The 24,123-nt window shown below is 39.2% G+C and overlaps 2 protein-coding genes across 3 annotated transcripts in view; one reads left to right on the top strand and one right to left on the bottom strand.

The window, feature by feature from the left end:
• Ptr (Patched-related) overlaps window positions 1-19,949 on the bottom strand; it is a 355,957-nt gene extending 336,008 nt beyond the window's left edge. For both annotated transcript variants that reach the window (XR_010518499.1, XM_065234585.1), the window contains exon 1: window positions 18,797-19,949. The gene's annotated coding sequence lies outside the window, so the exon portion shown is untranslated. The remainder of the gene's footprint in view (window positions 1-18,796) is intronic.
• LOC135711650 (serine/arginine-rich splicing factor 4-like) lies at window positions 11,472-14,177 on the top strand. Its single transcript, XM_065234521.1, has 3 exons — window positions 11,472-11,498; window positions 12,876-13,157; window positions 13,278-14,177. Exons 1-3 carry the CDS (start codon window positions 11,472-11,474, stop codon window positions 14,175-14,177), a joined length of 1,209 nt encoding a protein of 402 aa, XP_065090593.1.
• Window positions 19,950-24,123: the final 4,174 nt, after the last annotated feature.

Below are 24,123 nucleotides of genomic sequence, written 5' to 3'. Positions count from 1 at the left end.
TGTTGTTTTTCTACCAATATTATTTGAAATTATCGGAGCATCTTATGCCTTGGTCATCTTCTCTTGTGAATTTGGTTAATGAAATTTAAGAAAGATTTTAGTGGCTTCTTATACAGGGTGTCTACTAATACCATAGGTCCCGAAGAAACGTGGTCAACTTTTTGACAACAAACATAGTGTAATACTAGAATTTTGACTAGAATGGGGTACGTAAACCGTTTGCTTGGGACCAATATGCTAGTCAAGTAGTGAGCCAATTCAAAATCGTTAGTTTCCACCGGTTGCTAATACCCTCTCCCAGTGAGAAAGGTCTCTAAAACCATTCGTGGCATTATTATTTACGCGTGTAATCTATTCATAAGTTTAGTAAAATAAAAGGTGTGGCAAACAGCGGGGCCTCCCTTAGCTCAGTCGGTAAAGGCGCAGCTACAAATCAATCCATCATCAATCTGAACATAGAGTATGATTGTACTTGCCACACAATTACATACAGGGGAAATGGATGTAATGTCGGCCTAAATGCCCCTAATTTAAGCAAATACATAAACTCAGCAATCGACAAAATTTTCAATAGCGACCAAAAATATCTATTAGTACCGTCCCAATGACGCGTTCATCTAGATAAAATTGATAAATAGCAGATTTTTAGCGATGGGCCCAATCTTAGATCCATAGGCCAACATTAGAGCCATTTCCCCAACTAATGTAAAAATGATACAGGCATCGAAAGCTCTTAATTAATAATTGTGAAAATGCATCTAGAACACTAAGTTGAGAGTAGGCAATAAGTTGATATGCGATATTCAATAAGCTTGAAATGCGAAGAAGGAATAATATGAAAAAGAATAAGAAGTGTGACAAACAGTATTAGATTTCTCATGCATTCTTACACGCCTACCTTGACGTCATGGCACGTTCGAACTATAGTTGATATCAAGTAACATAATATGATATCAAGATAGCCTATATTAAGAGATATAAGCTATAGTCTGAAAGTATTATTGGTTTAAAGGCTAACCAAACAAATAATAGAAAAGGCAAATTATATCTGCCATCCCTCTTTTCATACCAGATTGGTAAATGACAGGAAGCAAACTGTCATAACTATAACGCTCGTTAACCCAAAGTTGGGCAATAGTTTTACACGACCACTGAGAATAACTCAAAGAGGGAGTCACTTCTACGCAGCGATAGGTATGGATAGATTTCTAAAAATTGCAGGAACCCAGCGCTGAACACTGAAAATTCTTATACAACTGAGAAGAAGTGACTCTCTCTGTCTCTGAATTATTCTCAGTGGCCGTGTACACAGATGTAAATTCACCAGAACGTTCTCGAGCAAAATGTGAAAAGGCATACAACCCAAACGTAAACAATATATTTAAGCGTTGATTGTTCACGAACTACTACACGTCCACACAAACTAACTATGCTATCTGATAGAGCAAACATTTTCTCAGATGCTGGTGTTGGTTTCCAGAATGAGTCTATATTCATGAGAAATCAACGTTTTAAGTCATTGTTTACATTTGACACATAGAGTGTCTTTTTTATCAGTGCAGGGTCGTGGTCGGGTCGTTGTTTAAACAATTAAAACCCTATAAATGTTTTATTGGGATTTACAAAAATATAATAACAATACACAATAGTAATTAATGTTTTTAAAAACGCTTCGAATTAGTTGTTATGAAGCCACTGTTATCACACTGTAAGCAGTATCTCCATGAAGACCAACACGGATTCGTTTCTAACCAATCAACGATTACTAAACCTGCTATGCTTCACCTCGAGAAGCCTAGTTGAGTGACATCAGACCTATGCAATCTACACCGACCTATCAGCAGCATTTGACAAGATCAATCACGCTATCACCATCGCTAAATTGGAACGGCTAGGGATTAATGGATGTCTACTATCTTGGTTCCAGTCCTATCTTATCGAGCACCAACTCAGTGTGTCTATTGAGGATTGCAATTTGATCGCTTTCCCAAAAACTTCAGGTATTCGTCAAGGAAGTTACATCAGACCAATAATATTCTTAATTTATTTCAACGATGTGAACTTTGTGCTAGAGACACCTCGTTTGTCATTCGCTGATGATCTTAATATTTTTCTCAAGATGCAAATGCATGCTGACGCTATGTTTCTCAGATTGTCAGATTGATAGATTCAGTGACTGGTGTGACTTGAATCGCATTACAGTAAACCCTAAAAAGTGCTCGATAATCACCTTCTCTTTGGAAAAAGAGCCCTTAAAGTTCAATTGCACACTCCTGGGTATTTCAATTGAACCAGTAAGTCACGTGAAGGACCTGGTACATTTCATTCATGTTACACAAAGTCTCCAGATCTTTGGAGTTTATCTTTAGGATAGCTAAGGATTTCACTGACGTATACTGCCGTTATACCCATAACTGTCCCATGTTCTATGCAATCTTTATGCACCGTGGTGCTCTTATGCGTATAACGGCAGTATACTGCTTTAAATCGTTATACTGTTCCCTAGTCCGATCTACATTAGAATATGGTGAAGCTGATTGGAACCCTTTTTATCATAAAAGAGTTTAGCGAATTGAGTCAGAGTGACTATGCACTTCGGCGATTACCGTAGCGTAATCCTTTTAGCTCAGACAAACAGACGTAATTCTTCATTGTGTATCTTCGTTCACGCATTTAACGGTTGATTTGAATATTATGAGTTCCACGAACAACTCGCCGCAGCGCTGGCATCGGATCACTTTGACGTTTCTATACATTCCATAGAACTTTTACGCAATATTGTTTGCGAGTTAACGAGCAAGCTTGTTTTCCGCGAGAAGCCCGAGAGATGTCGTTACTGGGGTCCTATGTTTTGAGATACTATGTTTTCAAGATAAAACTTTTTTCAAAGAGTTACGTCTGTTTGTCTGTGCTTTTAGGAAGCCCCCCTATGCGGAACGTTCACGTACACCTACAACCTCTCGACCCTCGTCGCGACACTCTAAGAGCTATGTTTGTCGCTGATTTTCTGCAGAATCGAGTTGATTGCCCAGCTGTATTGGAATAAATAAACGTCAATGTCTTCCGGAAGCGAACCAACCTAAGGCTAAAAGCTTCCCTAATAAAGAAAACTTAACTTAACTGAACGTCAATATGCAGCCTAGATCCTTGAGAAACAACCAGATGCTTCGGTTGCCACTTATTAGAACTAGCTACGGCTGGCATAGCGCTACTTGACTTTCTCAAGTCACGTTAGTTACTACGAAGAAAGTTTACCGCTCTATTTTCTTGGAGAACAAATCGTAACGAGTAGTTTTTATATTTTGCTATATGTTTTATTATGTCCATGGCAGTCAGTAGTGTTAACTAACCATCATTGGGGCAACGAGCCTGTTAATGCAGAAATTAAATAAAAATGTTTTGAATTCTATTAAAATGAGATAATATTCTACAAAGAAAATTTTAATAGGCTTATCAATACGCCCCTTAAAGAAACAATTTAATTTTACTTTAAATTTATCCAAACAGGTACATTTTCCGGATACAAGCTACCAAAAAAATACAATTACAACAAAGGCACCATATACCCATGACAGAGAAGATGATGAAACTAGAGTTAAATAGGGAAGATTTTTACGCAGGGATTGGATGCTAGGAAGAACTATCAACCTACCCTTTTCAGAACATTCTCTAGCTAATAAATTATCACACTACGGCTTCATGTTGATATTAGATAGCATTTCCAACCCACTTTGGAAATCGTAAACTTCACGTATGAAGTAACAAAAAACACTTTGAATGTTACTTAGGTAGGTAAATATTTACTGGGGGAGGTAGCTCATCGATTCTTCCGGTTCGCCTCCTAGCATCGTGCTATAAGGTACCAGGCGATAACCAGGGTAGTTGATCGATAGCTCGATGACGTCATTTCGTTGGCGTCTGCAATGGGAAATTCTCATAGCAGGCGTTGACGATGGGACGTTGTCGAGTTGTTGAATAGCAACTATCGTGGTAACTCACCGATTACCTGTCGATCTGCCAAATTTGGAAAGACGTCTGCATTGAATTGTCTCATATAATAATATTCCGCCCACTATATCACAAGAAATTGCGAGTAGCTGAGTGGAATGGAGATAAGTTAAGCATTGGGTACAGGACCAAGTCTCCCCTGGGTGGTGCCAGAAGATGAGCGCAATAGAATCATCAAGTTGCCATAAGGCACGGAATGAGACTATTGCATGGCTGGGTAGTCAAAGTCTTCCATTCGTTAGTCATTTCAGGTGGATTAGAACAGGTTTAGGTTTAGGGTGGGCGTTGGCCAGATTTGGATTTTTCAGATATAATTTTAAATAGGACCTAGATTATTTAATACACTAGTAACCTCAACTTCTGTCACAATGTTTCATTGTGACTAATCAACACTCAATGGGTAAAATATCAAATTTGCGGTAAATTTGAAAAAAGGGAACTTGGAGTGTAGAGTGCACTGCCCACTGGACGATTCTGAAGCCTGACCAAGTGAGTGGGTTACGGGTTCATTTGATTGTACGTCATTTCCAAGTTACATAGATACATTCATACCATTGGCATTTTGTATTTGATACAGATACATGGATTTGATGTACAGATACATTCATACCATTGGCATTTTGTATTTGAGATAAGACAGAGACAGGATGCGGAGGGCCCGCTTAGGGGGAGCGTAACCCATGTTATGGCTTCCATTTATTAAATAGTTCAGATAGGCTGGAAATGATAGGTTCATGGTGAGAAAATGTACCATATGGTGCCCGTTCACTGATCAAAATTAGATTCAAATCGTCAGGCCCTGCCCTGGAATAAGGGAATTGACGATGATTTGTCAAGTTTCATTTTGCATTTGCATATAATTGTAAGTTTAGGTTTGCTTTTGTAATTGTAAGATAGATAGTTTGCCTCAATTGAAACATTGAGTTAAACATGACGAATCATACCTCTAAAATAGTAGTAGTTACAGTGCCGCATTATCTAACTTTTGTTTTGTTTGTTTACATATAACTAATACTAATACCTCCTTGTTTTCTCTCTAATTTGTCTGCTATGTCCCACCATCACGATGAGAGATGAGCTACCGTACATGGTACACGCTCATATACACTCCCAAAATAGTATGCCGCAAGTAAGTATATCACAGAGGCAACTAAAGATCCAGAAACAAAAACCGAAAACGTTGAACGACAGATTGGTTTGCAGTGGTCGACCAGGGTGTGTGCTGATAAATTACAAAATTACAATTACATCATTATTTCATACATCAGCTTGAATTGCGTTGATCGATATTACATTTTTTTGCTGTGCACTACACCACCGGAGCCAGCAAAGTTCAACAATCCATCGTTGCTTATGCCTTTGTTGTCGTTTGGAACCAGTTTTGCGAGGTAGGTGACGATTGTGCGTATTTCTCGCGTAAATTTTGAAAAGGGCCTAGCCTGAACAATACGTAAAGAGCAAATTGAAACATTGTACGTCGCGTGAAAGTGGAACTTAATGAAGGCCTAAGTACTTTTTCGTAGTTTTTAGTTTTCGGATTTGAAAGATCGTCGGTTACAGTGGCCTGCTTACTGAGCAGAAAAACGCGGTCCCAGGTCCTTACATATCAAAGAGATTTATGGTAAAATCGCTTGTGTATCGTGTATTTTGCGAAACTCGTTGTTGTCGTTGGTTCCGGGTTTGAATGGATACACAAATTTGAGCAACGGTATTATGTGATATGAGGGGCTCGGTGGCCTTAGAGCAACCGTTTTTGCTTACTGAGCAGAACATCATGAGTCTATTCTCAGGCCCATCCACAATCAAGATTCGTCAATCGTTTTATTTGTTAATATGACTACATGGTAATAACAGCAACTCGGTGATTAAAAAGGTGCTCGTCTGCCTAGTGGCAAACGTTTTTGCTTACTGAGCAGAAGACCGTGGGTTTAGTCCCAAGCTCCTTCGCGTTATATGATCGTTAGGACATCAATTCAGCTTATCGTTTACCAAAACGAACCCTGCTGCAAACCCAACCCTCTTATCGAACATCCCAGTGATTCCTCGTGGAAGTGCAGATGTGTTCTCGGCTCCCATCAAAGCGAGTGCCATGTCAAGACAATCCTTCCCATTCCTTTCTTGACCTGTGTTCGGGCGCGGCCGGCGCTGGTATTGCCTAATTTAAGATCACCAGTTTTTACACATTGAGAATGATTGCTAGTCCCAAGCATCGTCTATTGGTTCTCTGTGTAATTACAGCTGATCTGGCAATAACAGAGTAGCAACCGTGGGCGGTCAATCAAGCTCAAGCTCAAGCTCAAGCTTAGGTAGGTAAATATTTACATTATTTGATGAATGAAACAAACTTCACAAACAACCGTTGCATTTACCTTGCACTTATAATTTTTCACAATACTGAGTAAAATGTTACTCAATAGTGAGTTGTTTTCGAAAGTTTTTGTTGATATAGAGCTGTTGACTAGTGGCGCTAGTGTCGGGGAAAATCGTGTCTTGGGGTAATAGAAGAGTAGACCATATTGTTAATTTATAATATTTGAGAAGATTCTTCTGTCTCTCTTTATTAGTATTTGTTTGTCTTGACGGCCATCTCGATGAGTCTCATCGTCGCCCATTGGTCCAGAACCGTACTACCGTCCATACTGACGACAAAGCTCTGATGAGTCAACGAAACCCCACCCTCAAGCTCCTCCCCTGATCCTATCCTTCGATAATGTACCCCTCTATATTCGAGTAAGCCGCGAGTATTCGGCCCAACTCCTGCTAGACATAGAAATAAGTTAATTTTTTGTACAAACAATGAACAATGAATTATTGGCTCCGTAAAGCTATCACGGTTGAGTTTTCCAAATAAATGAACTAGATAAAAAAATTAAGGATAGTTTAACAATCATTGAAGTTTAACGTTTACTTAAGTTTACAAAGTCTAAGATTTCATAAAAATAAGCAAAACCTTAAAGTGTCGAACTCCAAGGCCAAGATCTTGAAAATGTTCAAAGTGCCAGCATCTCAGAATTAAAATAGCGAAGTCTCAGACATTTCATCAATCTCAAGTTCACAATCTTAAACACATTTCAAAGCACGGTATTTCAAATATGTTTGTAAGTTTAGGAACTTGAAAACTTCTCATGTTCCCTAATTTTGGTGACGATGATGATGATGGTCCCACCTCTTATCTCTACAAAGGTTTGAGCTGGACGATTTATCTATAAGATAATTAAGTATGAGATGTTAACCAAATTAGCTAACAAAAAACGAAATGGTTTCAATAATACATTTCATCTTGGAAGGTTGTAGGACAAAAGGTTGAAAGAAAAAGATCGAAGGATATAACGTCGAGGGACAAAAGGTGGAAGGACAAAAGGTTGAAGCAACAAAAGGTCAAAGGAAAAAAAAGGCCAATTCATAATAAGAATAGGTCGAAAGGATAAAAGGTCAAAGGGAAAAAAAGGTCGATGCAACAAAAAATCAAAGGGACAGAATTTCAATAAAAGCGGCGCCGATGGTGTAGTGGTAAGCGTGACTACCTCTCACCCCAGCAGGCCTGGGTTCAATCCCAGTCGGCGTCGCCGGGATGTTCCGAGGCATAACATCTCTGATCACGCCTTCCTTCGGAAGGGAAGTAAAGCCGTTGGTCCCCGGTTCATAAGTTGATGGGTCGATAGGTAGGGTTCAGGTGTGGGAGCTGCCTCCCTGGTAGCATTGGTGCTCAGCACGGAAAACAAGTTAGACGGAAAAACAAAGAAAGGAAAAAAAAATTCAATTTGTTGTTCCCAAATCATGATGACCCTAGATTTTTTATCTGTATCTAGCATCTCGAAAAGTTTTATGGGAAAATTGAATCCCCTTTCAATTGGCTGCATAGTACTCTTGAAAATCTTCTGCAGAATACTGTTTGAATTCACTCTGCTATGCTCTTTATATTATTAATAATTCCTGCAGTTTCTCACAAAAATACTCCTGAAAAAACTCACTTGCAATGGTTCTCAGCATTCACTAGGTAGGGAAATGTCGGCCTAAATGCCCCTAATTTGGGCCCATACATAAATTCAGCAATCGACAAAAATTTCAATAGCGACAAACAAATATTCATTAGTACCGTCCCAATGACGCGTTCATCTAGATAAAATTGATAAATAGCTGATTTTTAGCGATGGGCCCAATCTTAGATCCATAGACGGAAATCAGAGCCATTTCCCCTATTATCCTGAAATTCGCATGCAATAAACATAGGAATCCTATTTTAGATCTGCTCAGAATACGCATTAATTCTTTGAAATGCCCTCATAGTGGAACTCTCGTTTTAATTTTCTAAACTATAACCCCAAAATTTTGAAATGCTCCTCGGAATTCCTTTGTTGGAACTATCCTTGGAATTCGGAATTTGATTCTAGTGGAATATTTTTTTGAATCACATAAAAAAATCCTTAAAACTATTTTGGAATACCCTCAAGAAATTCATTGGAATTTTCGTTGAATCCACCTGGAGTCATGCTTGGCATACACAGTTGTACACACCAACTGCTCATTTGTTAATAACTTTTCACTCAGGTGTTGAAATTTGTTTTTCTTTAAAGTAATTGATAGATTAGGATCATAGTTAACTATAGATATGCAAAGAGTAGTTTATTACTAGAATTAAAATCTACTTGTTTTTACGTATCTATAACAAGCTTAAACTCTATTATATCTACTGCTTAAAAAAGAACTATGTTACGTCAATTGTGTGCGAAGTTATTAGCAAATGAGCAGTTGGTGTGTACAACTGTGTATGCCAAGCAGGCCTGGAGCAGGCAGATTTAATTGTAATCCTTCATTTCGCATACCTTCTAAGTATTCTCCGAAAATTCCCATGGAATTATGCTGTGGATTACTCCTTCTCCTAGAAACATCATCACATTATCCTTAGAATTTAGGCTCCGTAAAGTTTACATAAACAGTGCGCGGTGGCTCAAATTTCCATGAGGATCTAATTTTCTTCCATTTTGTTTGGATTCATTTTGCCAGTTATCTTTGAAAAAACTGTTGACACCCCTGCTTTGGAGGGTTTCCACGCTTTACCCATCTTCGCACCAGCTCTGACAGCGATGGCTATGTTTTCACCTCGCGTGCCAGCTCAGATCTGCAAATGACGTACAATTGAATTATTTCCATAATCGTTTTGAATGATTTGCGTTGTTGGGGGGGGTAGGGGGTCTCATCCAACACCATATGCATTTCAATTAGCGATGCTAATCATTCTGCAGAGAGCATTAGGTCCGTTCGCTTCATCTGATTTCAAAACAACCGTCATCCGGTTGCAGGCCATCATTCGCAAAAGCGATTATTTCGATGTTTCGATATGAATGGTCGGAGGATTCATCGTACGAACAGAGGTTGGTGTTTTGGTACAGTGTATGGGTGAGCTTAAAAGTCGGCTGTCATCGTCGTCGATCGTCGTCGTGCTCCAAATGATGGGGAGGCGAAGCAAGCCCGGAGAAAGGCGCACATCGCGCAAAACAAGATGTCAATAGTTTCCGTTAGAAGCCTATAAGCCGAGAGCAGGTGACTTGCACCTGGAAGCCTCAATTTATGCGCCTCATAAAATTCTATTTTCTTTGAAAAATTTAAACCCTCGATGACTCCGAGGGGTTAAATTTATTCCCAAGTTTGTTTGTTGGTTTATGCAAATTTTGCATAAATATTTACGCAGCTCGGATTTACCTGCACAGCCCATGTGACAGAAGTTACAGTTTTCTTTTGCATTTCCAGCCGTGCCCAAGTGTGGCTGAAGGAATGCAGAGTAAAAACAAACCCCGCGCCGGAGGAGAAATTTGCATTCGCCCAGGCCCGGAGACCGCATGGCGAACCCGTTTGGTCAGGTGGTTGCGGTCAGTTCTTGGGCGTCTGTTTCGATGGGTGTGTGCGTACGTACTGATGCAGTCAATTAGGTACAGCATGGGACGAAAGGTGAAAATTGAAATTAGAAAGTTTGTGCAGAATTGCTAATGCGAGTTTAATTAGCTGCAATTGCTTCAATTTCTGTCAAATTAGAGAAACTGGCATCCGTTATGGCATCACTTTGCTACCTTGGATATTCCGACAGTTGATAAGCAGCTTGCATAAGTGAACTGAGAGAAAACAACACACATGGCTTTCCAGGAAGGAGAAGATGCTGGGATGAACTGGGATAACTCCGAGAATCGATCAGCGCTACTCCTCCCACCGTCCCAGCTCCGAGGAATTCCATTCCTCAATGGAGGTGATTGGAATTATCACCGTATCGTCGATCGTTTTCACCTGTTTGCCTGCCATCGTTCGGGATTGTTTTTTTTTATTATTATTATTCCTCGCAGACTCAAAAGTCATTCCAGCCGATCCAGTCGGCGAGGGAAGGTACCTGGAAGACACGAAACGGTGTCCCAAGTCGATTTCACCTTCGATTTCGTTTGTGCCACTCACGTACAGGTAGTGGAAGGGTCCACGACGAGTTGGTGCGCGCCAGGCGGCTTAATTACTCAACTGGGCTCAACTTATGGAAGACAGAAAAAGTCAATTTTGAACTTTTCTCGTTTTTGTTAACGTGTTCTTTCACTTTAACGCTTTTGTTGTGACCCCGAGCGATGATGCCGACGACGTCGTCGATGATGGCGGCAAAACGGGGAGCGACTGTGTGTGGGTTTTTAATGGGTTGCTTTCGGCATTGAGGATGTGTGGGTTTTTTATTTTAATTTTTTTTTGTCATAAGGAGAATGTGAGGAAAGGTTAAGGATGGTGGTTTTTGGATTGCTCATAACTGACGTTGTACGTTGTCATTGAAAGGTTTGATGAAATTGTAATTGTTTCTCTTCTTCTTTTTCCTTTATATAACGTCGGTCCTGTTCTGCAATCTAGTGCCAATCACCGACAGACATCGATTGCCATCCATTGACGGCAATGGAATGTGTAGGAAAGCAGCTTCCACACCTGCGTAGGATATCGCACCAATGCAACACACATACACATGAGCCGGGACCAACGGCTTAACTTCCCTTCCGAAGGAAGACGTGACCAGAGATTTTTATGCCTCAGAAAAATCCCACCGACCTCGGCTGGGATTGAACCCAGATCCATTTAGGTGTTAGAAAGCAGTCACGCTTACCACTACACCACCGGCGCCGGCAGCATTATAATTAATTATAATGTTTACCTTAATTTTCGTTTAATTTCTTTTTCGTAAACCCAAAACTTTTTGGAATCCGGAAGGACATCGCAGCAGAGGCAGACCCAGGGGCTCATAGCGGCGGAGCCTCAATAAGGAAATTAAGCAAGTCGATAGGAATCCGACCTGGTCCCAGGTCAAGGCAAAAGAGAGCAGCCGCCCAGGATGGAAGTCTTTCACGTTGGCCCTTTGCACCGCTTGTGATGCACAGGACCCTTAAGTAAGTAAGTAAACAAAAAACTTCCATGAATATTTTGATCGTAACTATTGTTGGGACTAGATTAGGATGTCTAGCGGCACCGGTGGTGTAGTGGTAAGTGTTATTGCCTATTCACCTCAAAGGTCCTAAGTTCAATCCCACACACTTGGAAAAATTGATGTAAATTTAGGTGCTCTGAGACTGACATACACGAGTGTCAATTTTGACATAAAATTGAGACATAATAGACGCGAAATTCAGCTCAATCAAAAGTACTTTCGAACTTTTCAGTCTCGGAGCACTTAATTTTACATGACATGTTTGTTTACGTCTCATCCTTTATGTCAAAAATGTATTCCGTCACGTGTAAAATTAAGCATTTCTAAGTGTGCAGTCAGCTCCGCTGAGGCATAAAATCTTTGATCACGCCTTCCAGGACTCTTTTGTATGATTAAGGTAACTATCAACCCCTCTCTTTTCTATTGTAAATGTCTCATGAACAATAGATTATGTTGTACATAACAATACATTCTATTGTATTTTTATTGTTTTTGACAATAACATCTATTGTTACAATGAAATAGGTTTTATTGCACTGTAACAATAGATTCTATTGATTTTGTATGGAAAATTTTTATTCGGGAACTATAATCAATCCGTTTGATTAATTCTGCTACGAACAGTGGCAGAACGATGGTTTTTGTCATATTATAGGAACAGCTTGGAGATCTCCTTTGGAATGTTGTTTTTGTTTGAGTTTCAACGTCTGTTTTCAAGGTACGTGTACGCATGCGGTATGAAAGAAAAGCCACAAGTAGGAAACATGTGTTTTCCACAAGGATAATTACGGCGAACGTGTCTGGCTTCTTTTGGTGAGAATTGAAACATTGTAACTATGCGAGATATTGCAACGTTTTGTTTTTTTTTTTTAGAAGTTAGTTTGTCTTGTTTGATTTGGATAAAAAAAATTGATTAAGCCACCTACCGGTGACAAGTGCCTTTCTCGTGTAATATTAAACACACACTTAGAAATAACAAATTTTACACGAGCCGTAATCTATGTTGGACGTAAATCATGGAACGTAAATAAACATTTCATGTAAAATTAAATGTTCTCAAACCGAAACATAAGCAAGTCGAAGAAGAGAACGTTTGATTGAATTGATTTTCTCGTATCTTTCAACTGATTCTTATGTCAAAAAGGTCGCTCACATGTGTCGATCTGAGGGAACCGAAATTTACATGACATTTTCGTAGTGTGCAGCTTAATTTCATACTATGAAGATCTGAATATGGAGTAGACGGAAGTTGATGTTGAGTTAAAAAACAACTAATAAATAGGCACATTGCTTTCATGTAAGCGAATGACAGCTACCGTAAGACGGGGTGACATTAGGCCAACATTGAAAAATGTTTATTGATGCTAATATCTTGAATATATAGAAAATGATGACTAGAATATGTTTCTTGAACTCCTGGAGTAAAGTGTAGATATGTCGGAATCGGAGTTGGAATCGGAGTTGGAATCGGAGCCGTAATCGGAGCCGAATCGAAGTCGGAATCGAAGTCGGAATCGAAGTCGGAATCGAAGTCGGAATCGAAGTCGGAATCGGAGTCGGAATCGAAGTCGGAATCGAAGTCGGAATCGAAGCCGGAATCGAAGTCGGAATCGAAGTCGGAATCGAAGTCGGAATCGAAGTCGGAATCGAAGTCGGAATCGAAGTCGGAATCGAAGTCGAAATTGGAGCCGGAATCATAGTCGGGATCGGAGTCGTAATCGGAGTCGGAATCTAGAATATGTTTCTTGAACTCCTGGAGTAAAGTGTAGATATGTCGGAATCGGAGTTGGAATCGGAGTCGTAATTGAAGTCATAATCGAAGTTGGAATCGAAGTCGGAATCGAAGTTGGAATCGAAGTTGGAATCGAAGTCGGAATCGAAGTCGGAATCGGAGTTGGAATCGAAGTCGGAATCGAAGTCGGAATCGAAGTCGGAATCGAAGTCGGAATCGAAGTCGGAATCGAAGTCGGAATCGAAGTCGGAATCGAAGTCGGAATCGAAGTCGGAATCGAAGTCGGAATCGAAGTCGGAATCGAAGTCGGAATCGAAGTCGGAATCGAAGTCGGAATCGAAGTCGGAATCGAAGTCGGAATCGAAGTCGGAATCGAAGTCGGAATCGAAGTCGGAATCGAAGTCGGAATCGAAGTCGGAATCGAAGTCGGAATCGAAGTCGGAATCGAAGTCGGAATCGAAGTCGGAATCGAAGTCGGAATCGAAGTCGGAATCTAAGTCGGAATCGAAGTCGGAATCGAAGTCGGAATCGAAGTCGGAATCGAAGTCGGAATCGAAGTCGGAATCGAAGTCGGAATCGAAGTCGGAATCGAAGTCGGAATCGAAGTCGGAATCGAAGTCGGAATCGAAGTCGGAATCTAAGTCGGAATCGAAGTCGGAATCGAAGTCGGAATCGAAGTCGGAATCGAAGTCGGAATCGAAGTCGGAATCGAAGTCGGAATCGAAGTCGGAATCGAAGTCGGAATCGAAGTCGGAATCGAAGTCGGAATCGAAGTCGGAATCGAAGTCGGAATCGAAGTCGGAATCGAAGTCGGAATCTAAGTCGGAATCGAAGTCGGAATCGAAGTCGGAATCGAAGTCGGAATCGAAGTCGGAATCGAAGTCGGAATCGAAGTCGGAATCGAAGTCGGAATGGAAGTTGGAATCGAAGCCGGAATCGAAGTCGGAATCGAAGTCGGAATCGAAGTCGGAATCGAAGTCGAAATCGGAGCCGGAATCATAGTCGGGATCATAGTCGGGATCATAGTCGGGATCGGAGTCGTAATCGGAGTCGTAATCGAAGTCGAAATCGGAGTCGGAATCGGAGTCGGAATCGGAGTCGGAATCGGAGTCGGAATCGGAGTCGGAATCGGAGTCGGAATCGGAGTCGGAATCGGAGTCGGAATCGGAGTCGGAATCGGAGTCGGAATCGGAGTCGGAATCGGAGTCGGAATCGGAGTCGGAATCGGAGTTGGAATCGGAGTCGAAATTCTAGTCGGAATCGAAGTCGGAATCGAAGTCGGAATCGAAGTCGAAATCGGAGTTGGAATCGGAGATCAGGAACTACAAGAAGCAATTTTAAGAAATCATATTATATCGATATTTAATCGATGGCATAATAAGACGTCTTCAGGCTCTACAAATTGGCCATGAGCCCAAGGATTTTTATTTAACTTCTGGGAACTTCGAAAAACTTCAATTACTTCAAAGAAGTTCAGGGAACATCGTAGAAATTGAGGAAACTTATAAGAAATTCTGGGAATTTTATAGAACTACTGAAAAATTCGTAGAAACAAGGAAAGTTCTGAAAACTGCGTAAAAGTCAAAACTTAATTTAAGTTTTAGGAACTTCGTAGAAGTTAAGGGAACATTATTTTATTTCAGGGAATCTCCTTATTGATCGGGAATCTCTATATAATTTCAGGGCACTTTTTTTGAAGCCCCATGGACTTGGATTAGTCGTACAACTTCATGAAATTTCGGTCGTGGAATTTCGCGGAAAATCAACGAGAAACTTAAAAGTGCAGCAAACTTTGTAGAACTTCATATATGTAAATGTAAGGAATTTTGAAAAAGTTCAGGGAATTTTGTAGAAGATCAAAAGATAGTTCAATAAACTTCTAAGAACTTCAGAGATTATCGCTTCAATATAGGGAACTTCGTTGCAGTTTGTCAGAGATCTCAATTCGAAAAAGCGTCATGAACTTCTTAGAGGTTTTGGGATTTTCGTTAAATTTTAAGGAACATTCCAGGTGTTCAAGAATATTTGTAGATGATAGGTGTATTTCCAGAAGTGCAAAGGTGTTCAGAAATCTTCGTAGAATTAAGATATATTAACAAAATATGGATTTGAAATAATTCCAGGAAACTTCGTAGAAGTTGGGGAAACTTATTAAAACTTAAGGGAGTTTTGTAAATGTTCAGGATACGTTACATAAGTTACAAGATATTCTTTAAAATATCCTTCCTAGACAGCAGGAAATATTGAAAAGATCTCCATGTAGACGAAGATATCAGTAAAGTTCTCTTGATATTTTTCCAAGACTTTAGGTGGATTAAAAATTCAAAATTTCTTTCAAAACTGTAGGTTGTTCAGGAAGTACTGTAATCCGGGGGCAAATTGATCATTATGCGTTGCACTTTTAATTGTCATGTATAACATGGTCGGTGATAGATATCAAGAGAAATGTTAAAAGTATATCATCATGAGACTCCAATCATTGCCTTGATATGTTTTTCCTAACAACAACAAATATTTTATTGCATAAATTTCAATTTTATAGAGCTATCGTTAAGAAGCATACAATATCAACATCGAAAGAAACGGTCATAGGATGTCATTTCCATTCAAGGAGCATGTTTTACTAAATTAAGTGTCAATGGATTTGAATTATTTAATAAATTGCAGTAGAATGTTTCAAATATCAAGAAATCCAGGGTTTCCGCAAAATTACTAGTGAATCTGAACGATGGAGTCTTCATAGCTGCTGATTTAAATACCATTATTTTTCAATTTAGTGTATTGTACAAATTTATTTATTAACTAAAACAGCGAAAAAGATTATCTACCATTTAATTCCTATTTATTAATTTTGGTATCCATGACAGATACGTATTTCGACTACAATGTGCAGTTTTTATCAGTGTCATTCCCACTAACGACTTATCAAAAACCTAACCCCCTAGGTAAAAATGTCAAGATCACAGGTATAAAAATGAAACTACATTGTGTAGAATCGGAACCAACCTAACAAATAATAACCATAGGTAATAGAAAAGTAAAGTAGAACAATCTATGTACCCGAAAACAAGCATTTTTCGCGAGTTTTTATTTAACCGTAGTTTAGCAAAATAAAAATAAATGCAACAGGCCCCCCCCCCTAGGTCCCCTCCAGATTTTCTAGCTACGCCAATGCGTGACACCAAAGCTGCAAAACGCAAGTCGATGCCGTCATCCATTGAACTGTATCATCAGCAAAATGATATCGCAAAATCGTTAAATGATATGGAACGCAATTGATATGCATAGTAAATAAAAGAAGTCCTAATACACTTCCCTGAAAAATACCAAATTTATTCCCTTTCTTTCTTTTCTTTGATTTGTTTTCCGTCCTGAGTACCAATGCTTCCGACGCCAGGAGGGCAGCATCCACACCTGGACTCTACCTATCGACCCATCAACACATGGACCGGAAACCAACGGCTTTACTTCCCTTCCAAAGGATTCAGAGATTGTATGCCTCAGAAAATCCCAACGTCACCGACTGGGATTGAACCCTTTAGAGTGAGAGGTTGTCACGCTTAACACTACACCACCGGCGCCATTAAAGTTATTCATCACGGGACTAGGAATAGAATCATTAAAAATCGCCAGACCTCAATGTTACACAAATAGCTCACAAGACAGTGCTATGTAAAACCTGGAATTTCAAAGCGCTTTATTGCGTGTAATACCAATTAATTAATGTAAACATTCGCAAAGGATGTTTTGCAATGCTTTGGTCATATATTTTTGTTTTCCTTGCATATGTGAACCAAAAAATCAACGATAAACAAATGCTTTCAGATGAATTATTGAAGTCTCAAAAACATGATCTATACGAAACACTTTTAGTGAAAAAACCGGGAGTGATAGAAACGGAGTGTTAAGAAAACGAACCGTGATAAAAACCAATACGCTGCTGTATAAACTCTGGAATAATCGTAGAAGTTCAGGGAGCTTTTTAAAAGTTCACAGCACTTTCCAGAAGTTTGTGGAACTCCACACAAATTCAAGGAACTTCATAGGGGCACTTTGGATAAGCTCGATGAATTGGAAAGAACTTCAGGAAGCTTATTTTGAATTCAAGTAACTTTATGGAAGTTCAGGAACCTTCGTAGAATTTTAGAGAACTTTGCTGAGACACATGAATTTTCGATAAGAAGTCAATAAAGTCCTCTGGATATTTTCCAAGACTTCATTATTATTGTGAAGATCTACAACTTTGAAAAAAAAAATCAAATGTTGTCGGTAATAGTTTTGCTTTCAAGACGGCAGGTTGATCGGGAAATATTCGAAAGAACTCCAGTTGACCGAATGTTTCTGGAATGTTTTTCAGGACCTTAGGTTTTCTCATATTATTCTAAAAATCTCTTAAATATTCTCTTTAGTTGGCAAAGTAAGTTGACCGGAAAGTACTGAAAGGTCTCCAGCTATCAGTAAATTTCTCTGGATATTTTTTCAACACTTCAGGTTGATTGTGTTTTATTCTGATCTCCAACTTTTCAACAATTCAAATTATGGCGGTCAGATATTTTTCTAAAACGGTAGGTTAATTTGTAAGAACTCAAAATAACGCTAGCTAAATGAAAGTCCTGTGCACTGTCAATCAAGTATTATTTTTAGAAAAAAAACTGATTTTGATCACATTATTCATAATCAACATTTTCAAGAGCTTAAAATATTGTATCATTTGTATAAGAAAAATCTTCACATATCTGCTAAAAATTTAAAAAATCTTCGGAAGACTTCTTCAATTTCAACATGTTTTCAAGCATCCTCACAAAGACATGTCTTCACAATGTCTGCGTGAAAAAAATCCTTCACAGAATTTCAAATGTCTTCAAAACGAAGACATGTCTTCAAATCTAGCATCCCTGGCTAGCACAACAATACTCGAAAAATATTTCAACCCAAAAATTTCCTTCACAAGTTACTTTCATCATGGTTGAATCACAGACGCGTCTTTATTACCCGTGCTAAGGGATGCTCCAATTGGTCAAATGTGTAAGTGCAATGGATCATGTTACTTTGCTGGTTCCTTTCTAATTCATGGTTGTTCATGTTCAACGGAATTTGGAAAGCCTGACTCCAAACTTAGATTCATACTTTCCAAATCTCATTATGTAAATGAACTGCGTAACGGATATAAGACATCTAAGTCAATCTAGAAGTAACAAAGGCGAATGTAGCTAAAGAAAAAGTTTTAACTTGCAAATTGATGTTTAATTAAATCAGAATCCCAAACTAACTAGAGATCCTTTGACAATTATCGAAATCTTGGCCTCACGGTCTTAAATTTTTTGACGTTAGAAACTGTTAAATGCAATCGGATCTTTTTTCCATAGTACTTTGTGGCATTTCAAAGCATCTAGCATTGCTATGAAATTGGTTACCTACAAGAGCTCTTCCAACACTCAATAATACTCTTTGCAAACAATCGTCAGCTGACCCAGCAGCCGAAAATCAGCTCATGACAAAACAAACAAAAAACAAGTTCCTTTCCCGTTTCGCAATGTGCACTCCACCCGTGACCTAGGCGGCCAGCCAGGTAGCCCCGGGCTCAACCTTCAATGCAATCCCCTTTCAATTCAAAGCCTTACCTTGAATGAGTTCTGCAGTGCACCGTTCTTCGTTCCTTCGTTCCACACTCCACACGCCGTCCCAACTGTTGCTGCTTGCTTCACTCCTCACCCTAGAGGGTTTCGAAAATTTCCAAAAACAGAGCACACTACTAACACACTGAACGCCGAACCGCCTCTCAGAGGTCGCAAAGTCATAAAAATTCTTTCCGTCCAATGGTCGAATCAGCCGTCGAAGTCGTCGTCGTTGTTGTTGTTGTTGGGTCTACACCTTAATCGATTTTCCACACACCTTTCTCGAATTTTGTATATTATTTCTCCACCTACACTGCACACTGAAATCGGATGGGCACCAGTCACCAGTTTTCGTTTCGTCAAACTTTTCAGTTGATGCAATTAACCAATCGCAGTACTCGTCGGACACACTCGTTTGAACTAGTTGAGCACTGACTGGGTTTGGATTTTAGGCCGTTAATAGTGGATTGTAAAATTCCGAAATTGCACTGGTCTTCACGTTTGAATTACAGTAGGTAATAGGTTTAGTAGACAGAGCACAATCACTGGCTAATGCTGTTGCCACTGCTGCTACTGGTGGGTTTCACTTTCCACTACTTGGCCACAGGCTTTCAAATTTCGAAAGATTTTCGGTCACTCGGAAATCGGTTTTCTTTCGTTCTACCGTGTCAGCTGGCGGGCACTGGTACTTCGATGCCCTCACGCATCATTTTGCGGCTGGACAAAACACGTGAACGCACTTCCAGCGCCCATTTTCTTCCGAAGCTCCACTGCGAGGCACTTGCAAGAAACTGGAGACAATCACTTCAAAATGCGGGAGAAAGTTCACTTCAAAATAAATAATTCACAATTTAATCGATCGAATCACTTGTGTGGGGCTCACTAATTGCCACCCCCACGAAAAGCCACCGCAGTTCACCTCTGGTGCAGAATTTTAAAATTCATGAAAACTCCTATTTCGGCTGCCAAACTGACGACTTCGGTTGCCCCTTTTGCCCCGGGAGGGGTGCGTGTGTCCAGCACTAATGATGAGAATACGAAATTTTCGGATCGACCGTTTTCGGTGTTGATGTTGAGACCCCTTAATATCCGCCGAGCTCTCACACCCTTCCGTGTGTCTCTATATTCGCTAGGACAAAACCAGCAGGCTGCAGGAGGAAGCTAAAACCCGTGCGCGCGCAACAACTGTAAGTTCGAAACTGGTTGAGATGCACCGAAAAGCGCGAAACGAGACGGTGCTCGACCAGACCAATAAGCTAGGGGGCCCGAGGAAAATGAGCGATCGCACCACCCCACATCGATCAGCAACCTCACTCAACATAGCAGGTTGCGAGAGGGTTAGAGAAGTCTCTCGCATTTTCTGCCAGTTACGCTCGCTTCCGTGAGTAAATGTGCAACGCAATGGGGTTGAAATATCGCCCGGCTCTATTCGCTCTCGGAGAGGAGCACCTCGTGAGAGGGAGAAACATACTATGCTACTTTATGCTGCTGCAAGGGTTGCAAGGTGTTTCTTGGAAATGTGAACCGAAAGAGAGAAAGAGATCAAACGGACGATCATAAATCAGCAATGCTCTTCGCTCTTGTCCATGTTATCAGTTCGTGTAACTTTCGAAAAAGTGGTTTACGCTCCCGTTGCTCGGTTCGCTCTTTCATCTGTTTGGAATTGCGCCGTCACTGCACTGACTGGCTGCGCTGAGCTCCTTAAATATTACATGATAGTTTACAGATTTGCAATAGGTCGGTATCTCCGTTCACTGTTGGTTCGTGTGCTTCGCTCATTGCAACGGCCGAGCTAGAGACGGTGCGTAAATGTTTGAGTAGTTGTCTAGTAAAATGAAATGATGTGATCATGTGATTGGTTCAAGTGGGCCCGCGTCCGAGGGCCTTGAACGGTATTTGGATGATAATTTAAAGGTGTCGGGAATTGTTTTCTGAGCTGTATTACTTATTGAAAATGTTTGTCTTTCATCTTTGAAAATTACAGACGTTGCATCGAGATTTCTTCTAAATATGGTAGATTTGCATTCAATTTTTTTGTGAAATTTTGCACAGAAAACCATATAAACTTTACAAACATTAACAAAAAAAATGTAAAAACAAAAAAGTTTTAAAATTATACCAAAAGTTATTATTCTATGATTTTTGTTAAATTTTGGGTGTAGAACTTGAAAGTATCACAGAAGACAGAATTTTTTATAAGCTTAATAAATTAAACATATTTTAAAAAAGTACTGAAGAGGGTGATTTTTTTTTTGTTATTTAAGTTTTAAGACCTATTTTAGATATTTTACTTAACATTTCATGACATTTTTTACCATGTATTTTTTTCAGATAAGTAATTATTTATTCCTACAACTTTGTTCCAGACGTTATTTCGATTGAAAGTGACGTTTTGGAGTTGTTTAACAATATAGAACACGCCATTTTGATATTTTTAATCAATCAAAATGTCCGAGTTTAGTTCAAATGTTAATGATTGACCATAGCAATGAAAATACAGGAAATTAAGAAAAGGTATCAAGGCGAGTTGACAAATATATAACCGAAAACGGATACTAGTAGGGAAACAGAAAAAGAGAAAGGTTTCAAATAGGGTTGTAGTACCGGTAGTACTGATACCGGTTTTACAAGTAAAACCTGGGTATTTTCTGGTATCGAAGTACCGGTACTGGCATGTGAAAATACCGGTATTTTCAGTACTGATCATTTGAAAAATGCAAAAGCTAATTTTACTTTTTAATGATAAATATATTTTAAAGTATTTTTAGCAGCAAAAAAACATGAGTTTGACAAAGATCAGCGAACTTCATGGCAGTTGCATCAACTTCAAGAACTTTATAAGAATCCCAAGAAATCTTCTAGTAGCTTTAAAGATCTATAAAAAAAGTGTGAAAGCTATGAGAGTATGAGAGCTTCGGGAAAGTTTTGACAGTTCCCTTTTTTTACTTGCTTTGTTTTCCATCGATCGATCTTGTTTTCAGCAAGGTAAATAGCAAATATCTAGATTTCTTGATAACTTAATTTTAAGGTAAAATTGAAACCCTTTTATTGCGTCAATTCCTTTGAGATGGTGCCTGAATATTGCACCACAAAGTTGCATGAAGGGACAAGCTTCAATGAAATTTTTTGGTCAAAAAATTGCACTACATTAGTGAATACAAAAAATTTCTGATGTAATTTTTTTTTTTTTTTCAAGATTGTTCATGGAGGGTTAAAAGAAAAGGATAAATTTAAGGTTAAAAAAATTGAATCGCGCTAAAAATTTGGAGGTGCACATTTAATTGAAAATTTCTGGTGGAAAGTTCGCAACACTATGGTGAATGTAAAAGCAAGGTTTATTAATTTTTCTGGTGCATAATTTGCATCGTTCTGATGAATGCAAGCTTCATTGAAAATTTATGGTGGAAAATTTGCACCATTCTGCATGAAGAGGAAAAGCCTGAAAATTGCACAAAGGTGCATGATGAAACATACTTCACTGACAATTTTTGGTGCACCGTTCTGGTGAATGGAGGAGCATGCTCTATTGAAAATTTTCTGGTGCGAAATTTACATCACTTTGATAAATGAAATGAACAGAAAACTTCTGGTGGAAAACTTGCACTAGTCTGGTAAATGAAGGCACAAGCTTTATTTAAAATTAAACTAAATTTAAAATTTCTGGTGGAAAATCTGTACCATTCTGGAGAACGGGGGCAAGCTTTTCGGAAAATTGTTGGTCTTAAATTTGCTGAATAGAGAATCAAATTTAAATAATAATTTCTGGTGTAAAATTTGCACCATTCTGATGATTGGAGGGAAGCTGCTTTACTGAAAATTTATGGTGAAACATATGAAAATAGGGGTAAACTTTATTTGAAAAATGGAAAAAGGAAATCGGCACCAATCAGAAGATTGGAGAAGCAATTTTAATTGAACATTAACGGTGGAAAATTTGCATCGTTCTGGTCAATTCAAATTTTCTGGTGTTTAAATCTTCTGGGGGCAAGTTTGTACTGAAAATTTCTGGTGTATGATTTGCAACATGCTGCTGCATGGAGGGGCAAGCTGAATCGAAAATTCCTGATATATAAATTGCACAGTTCTGGTGAATGGAGGGGCAAGTTCTATTGAACATTTCTGGTAGAAAAACTACAACGTTTTGGTGAATGGACAGAAAAATTGAACTTGATTTCCAAGAAGAACGTAAAGGGTATTGAATTCTGAGAACAGTTCCAAAAGAAAATATTTCTGAGAATGATTTCATGAAAATTCTGTGAATAATTTCTAGTGAATCCTGCAGATAGTTCTAAGATAATTTCGAAAAGAATACCGAGAGAATCAAATTTTGAATGAAATTCCAAAGGGATGTTGAGGAAAATTTCAAGGGAATTCCGAGGATAATTTCAAGCTAATTCTGGGAAGCATTTCTGGAGAATACAGAGGAAATTCTTCTGAAACTCCAAGGAAATTTTAGTTCCAAGGTGTTCTTGTAAAAGTCAAGAATTCTAAAAATAATTCGAGAGGACTTCTGAGAAGAATTTCCAAAAAGCTCATAGAGTTCTAAAAATTTCGAAAAGAACCTCAAGAAATTCTGAGGATGGACTTTTTTGCAACTGTACAAAGTCTAAAGACAGCTTTTGGATTCCCTAATTGAATAGTGGGTATTAGTTTGCCATTGAACTTTGGCCTATTGTTGTGTTACTAAAAATTCGTCTAAGAATCTTCTCTGAAAATTTAAAGTCAGTGCACGCCGCAAAACATTATAACAACGATTCCTACAGGGTTCAGAAATTAGAAGAAAGCGACCGAGATGCTGGGCCAACACAATCGCAGTGATACCCATGTTGGTAGTATGGACACGTGGAAGAATTTCACAATCAGGAAGGGTATCGACGAAGAACTGGACCACCAAATATTATGCGCATACTTTGTAAAGGTGACCGACCACTTCGTGAACATTCGGGAGAAGCGGATAATACTACGATCCTGTGCTGGGAAAACACTTGGTGGAAGGTGCCAAAAATTGCCAGTACACAGGTAACCGTATTCAAAATGACATGATTACATCGTTGCACAATGTAATGTTGCGGAACATTGCGAAATCCTTGCGAGGAAAACCAGTGGTAATCATTGCAGATGAGACGAGCGATTGTGGCCACCACGAGCAGTTGGCGATTGTCATCAGGTATATTGATAATGATCGGTTGACGGAAACATTCGTGGGTGTGAGACGGGTGTTGAAAGCAAACGGATACGCGGATACCCAACTCCCATCTGAATAACACGGTGTTGAAAAAATCCAAAAACTTCTCCGCACATAAGGGTTAAAGAAAATGTTGAAAATTGAGTAT

This window comes from Ochlerotatus camptorhynchus, unplaced genomic scaffold (genome assembly GCF_037179485.1).
Source record: "Ochlerotatus camptorhynchus isolate MF236.1 unplaced genomic scaffold, CSIRO-AGI_Acam_v1.1 ptg000434l, whole genome shotgun sequence".
Lineage (NCBI taxonomy): Eukaryota > Metazoa > Arthropoda > Insecta > Diptera > Culicidae > Ochlerotatus > Ochlerotatus camptorhynchus.
Note: the sequence above shows the minus strand (reverse complement) of the source record. Positions and strands in the feature narration are given on the sequence as shown.

Excerpts from the sequence above, each read along its gene's own strand:
- LOC135711650 (XM_065234521.1), top strand. The coding sequence starts at position 11,472 with ATGTCTAGCGGCACCGGTGGTGTAGTG. Across the intron at positions 11,499-12,875 it reads GCGGCACCGGTGGTGTAGTG|ATATGTCGGAATCGGAGTTG; the intron begins GTAAGTGTTATT and ends AGTAAAGTGTAG. Across the intron at positions 13,158-13,277 it reads TCATAGTCGGGATCGGAGTC|TCGGAATCGAAGTTGGAATC; the intron begins GTAATCGGAGTC and ends TTGGAATCGAAG.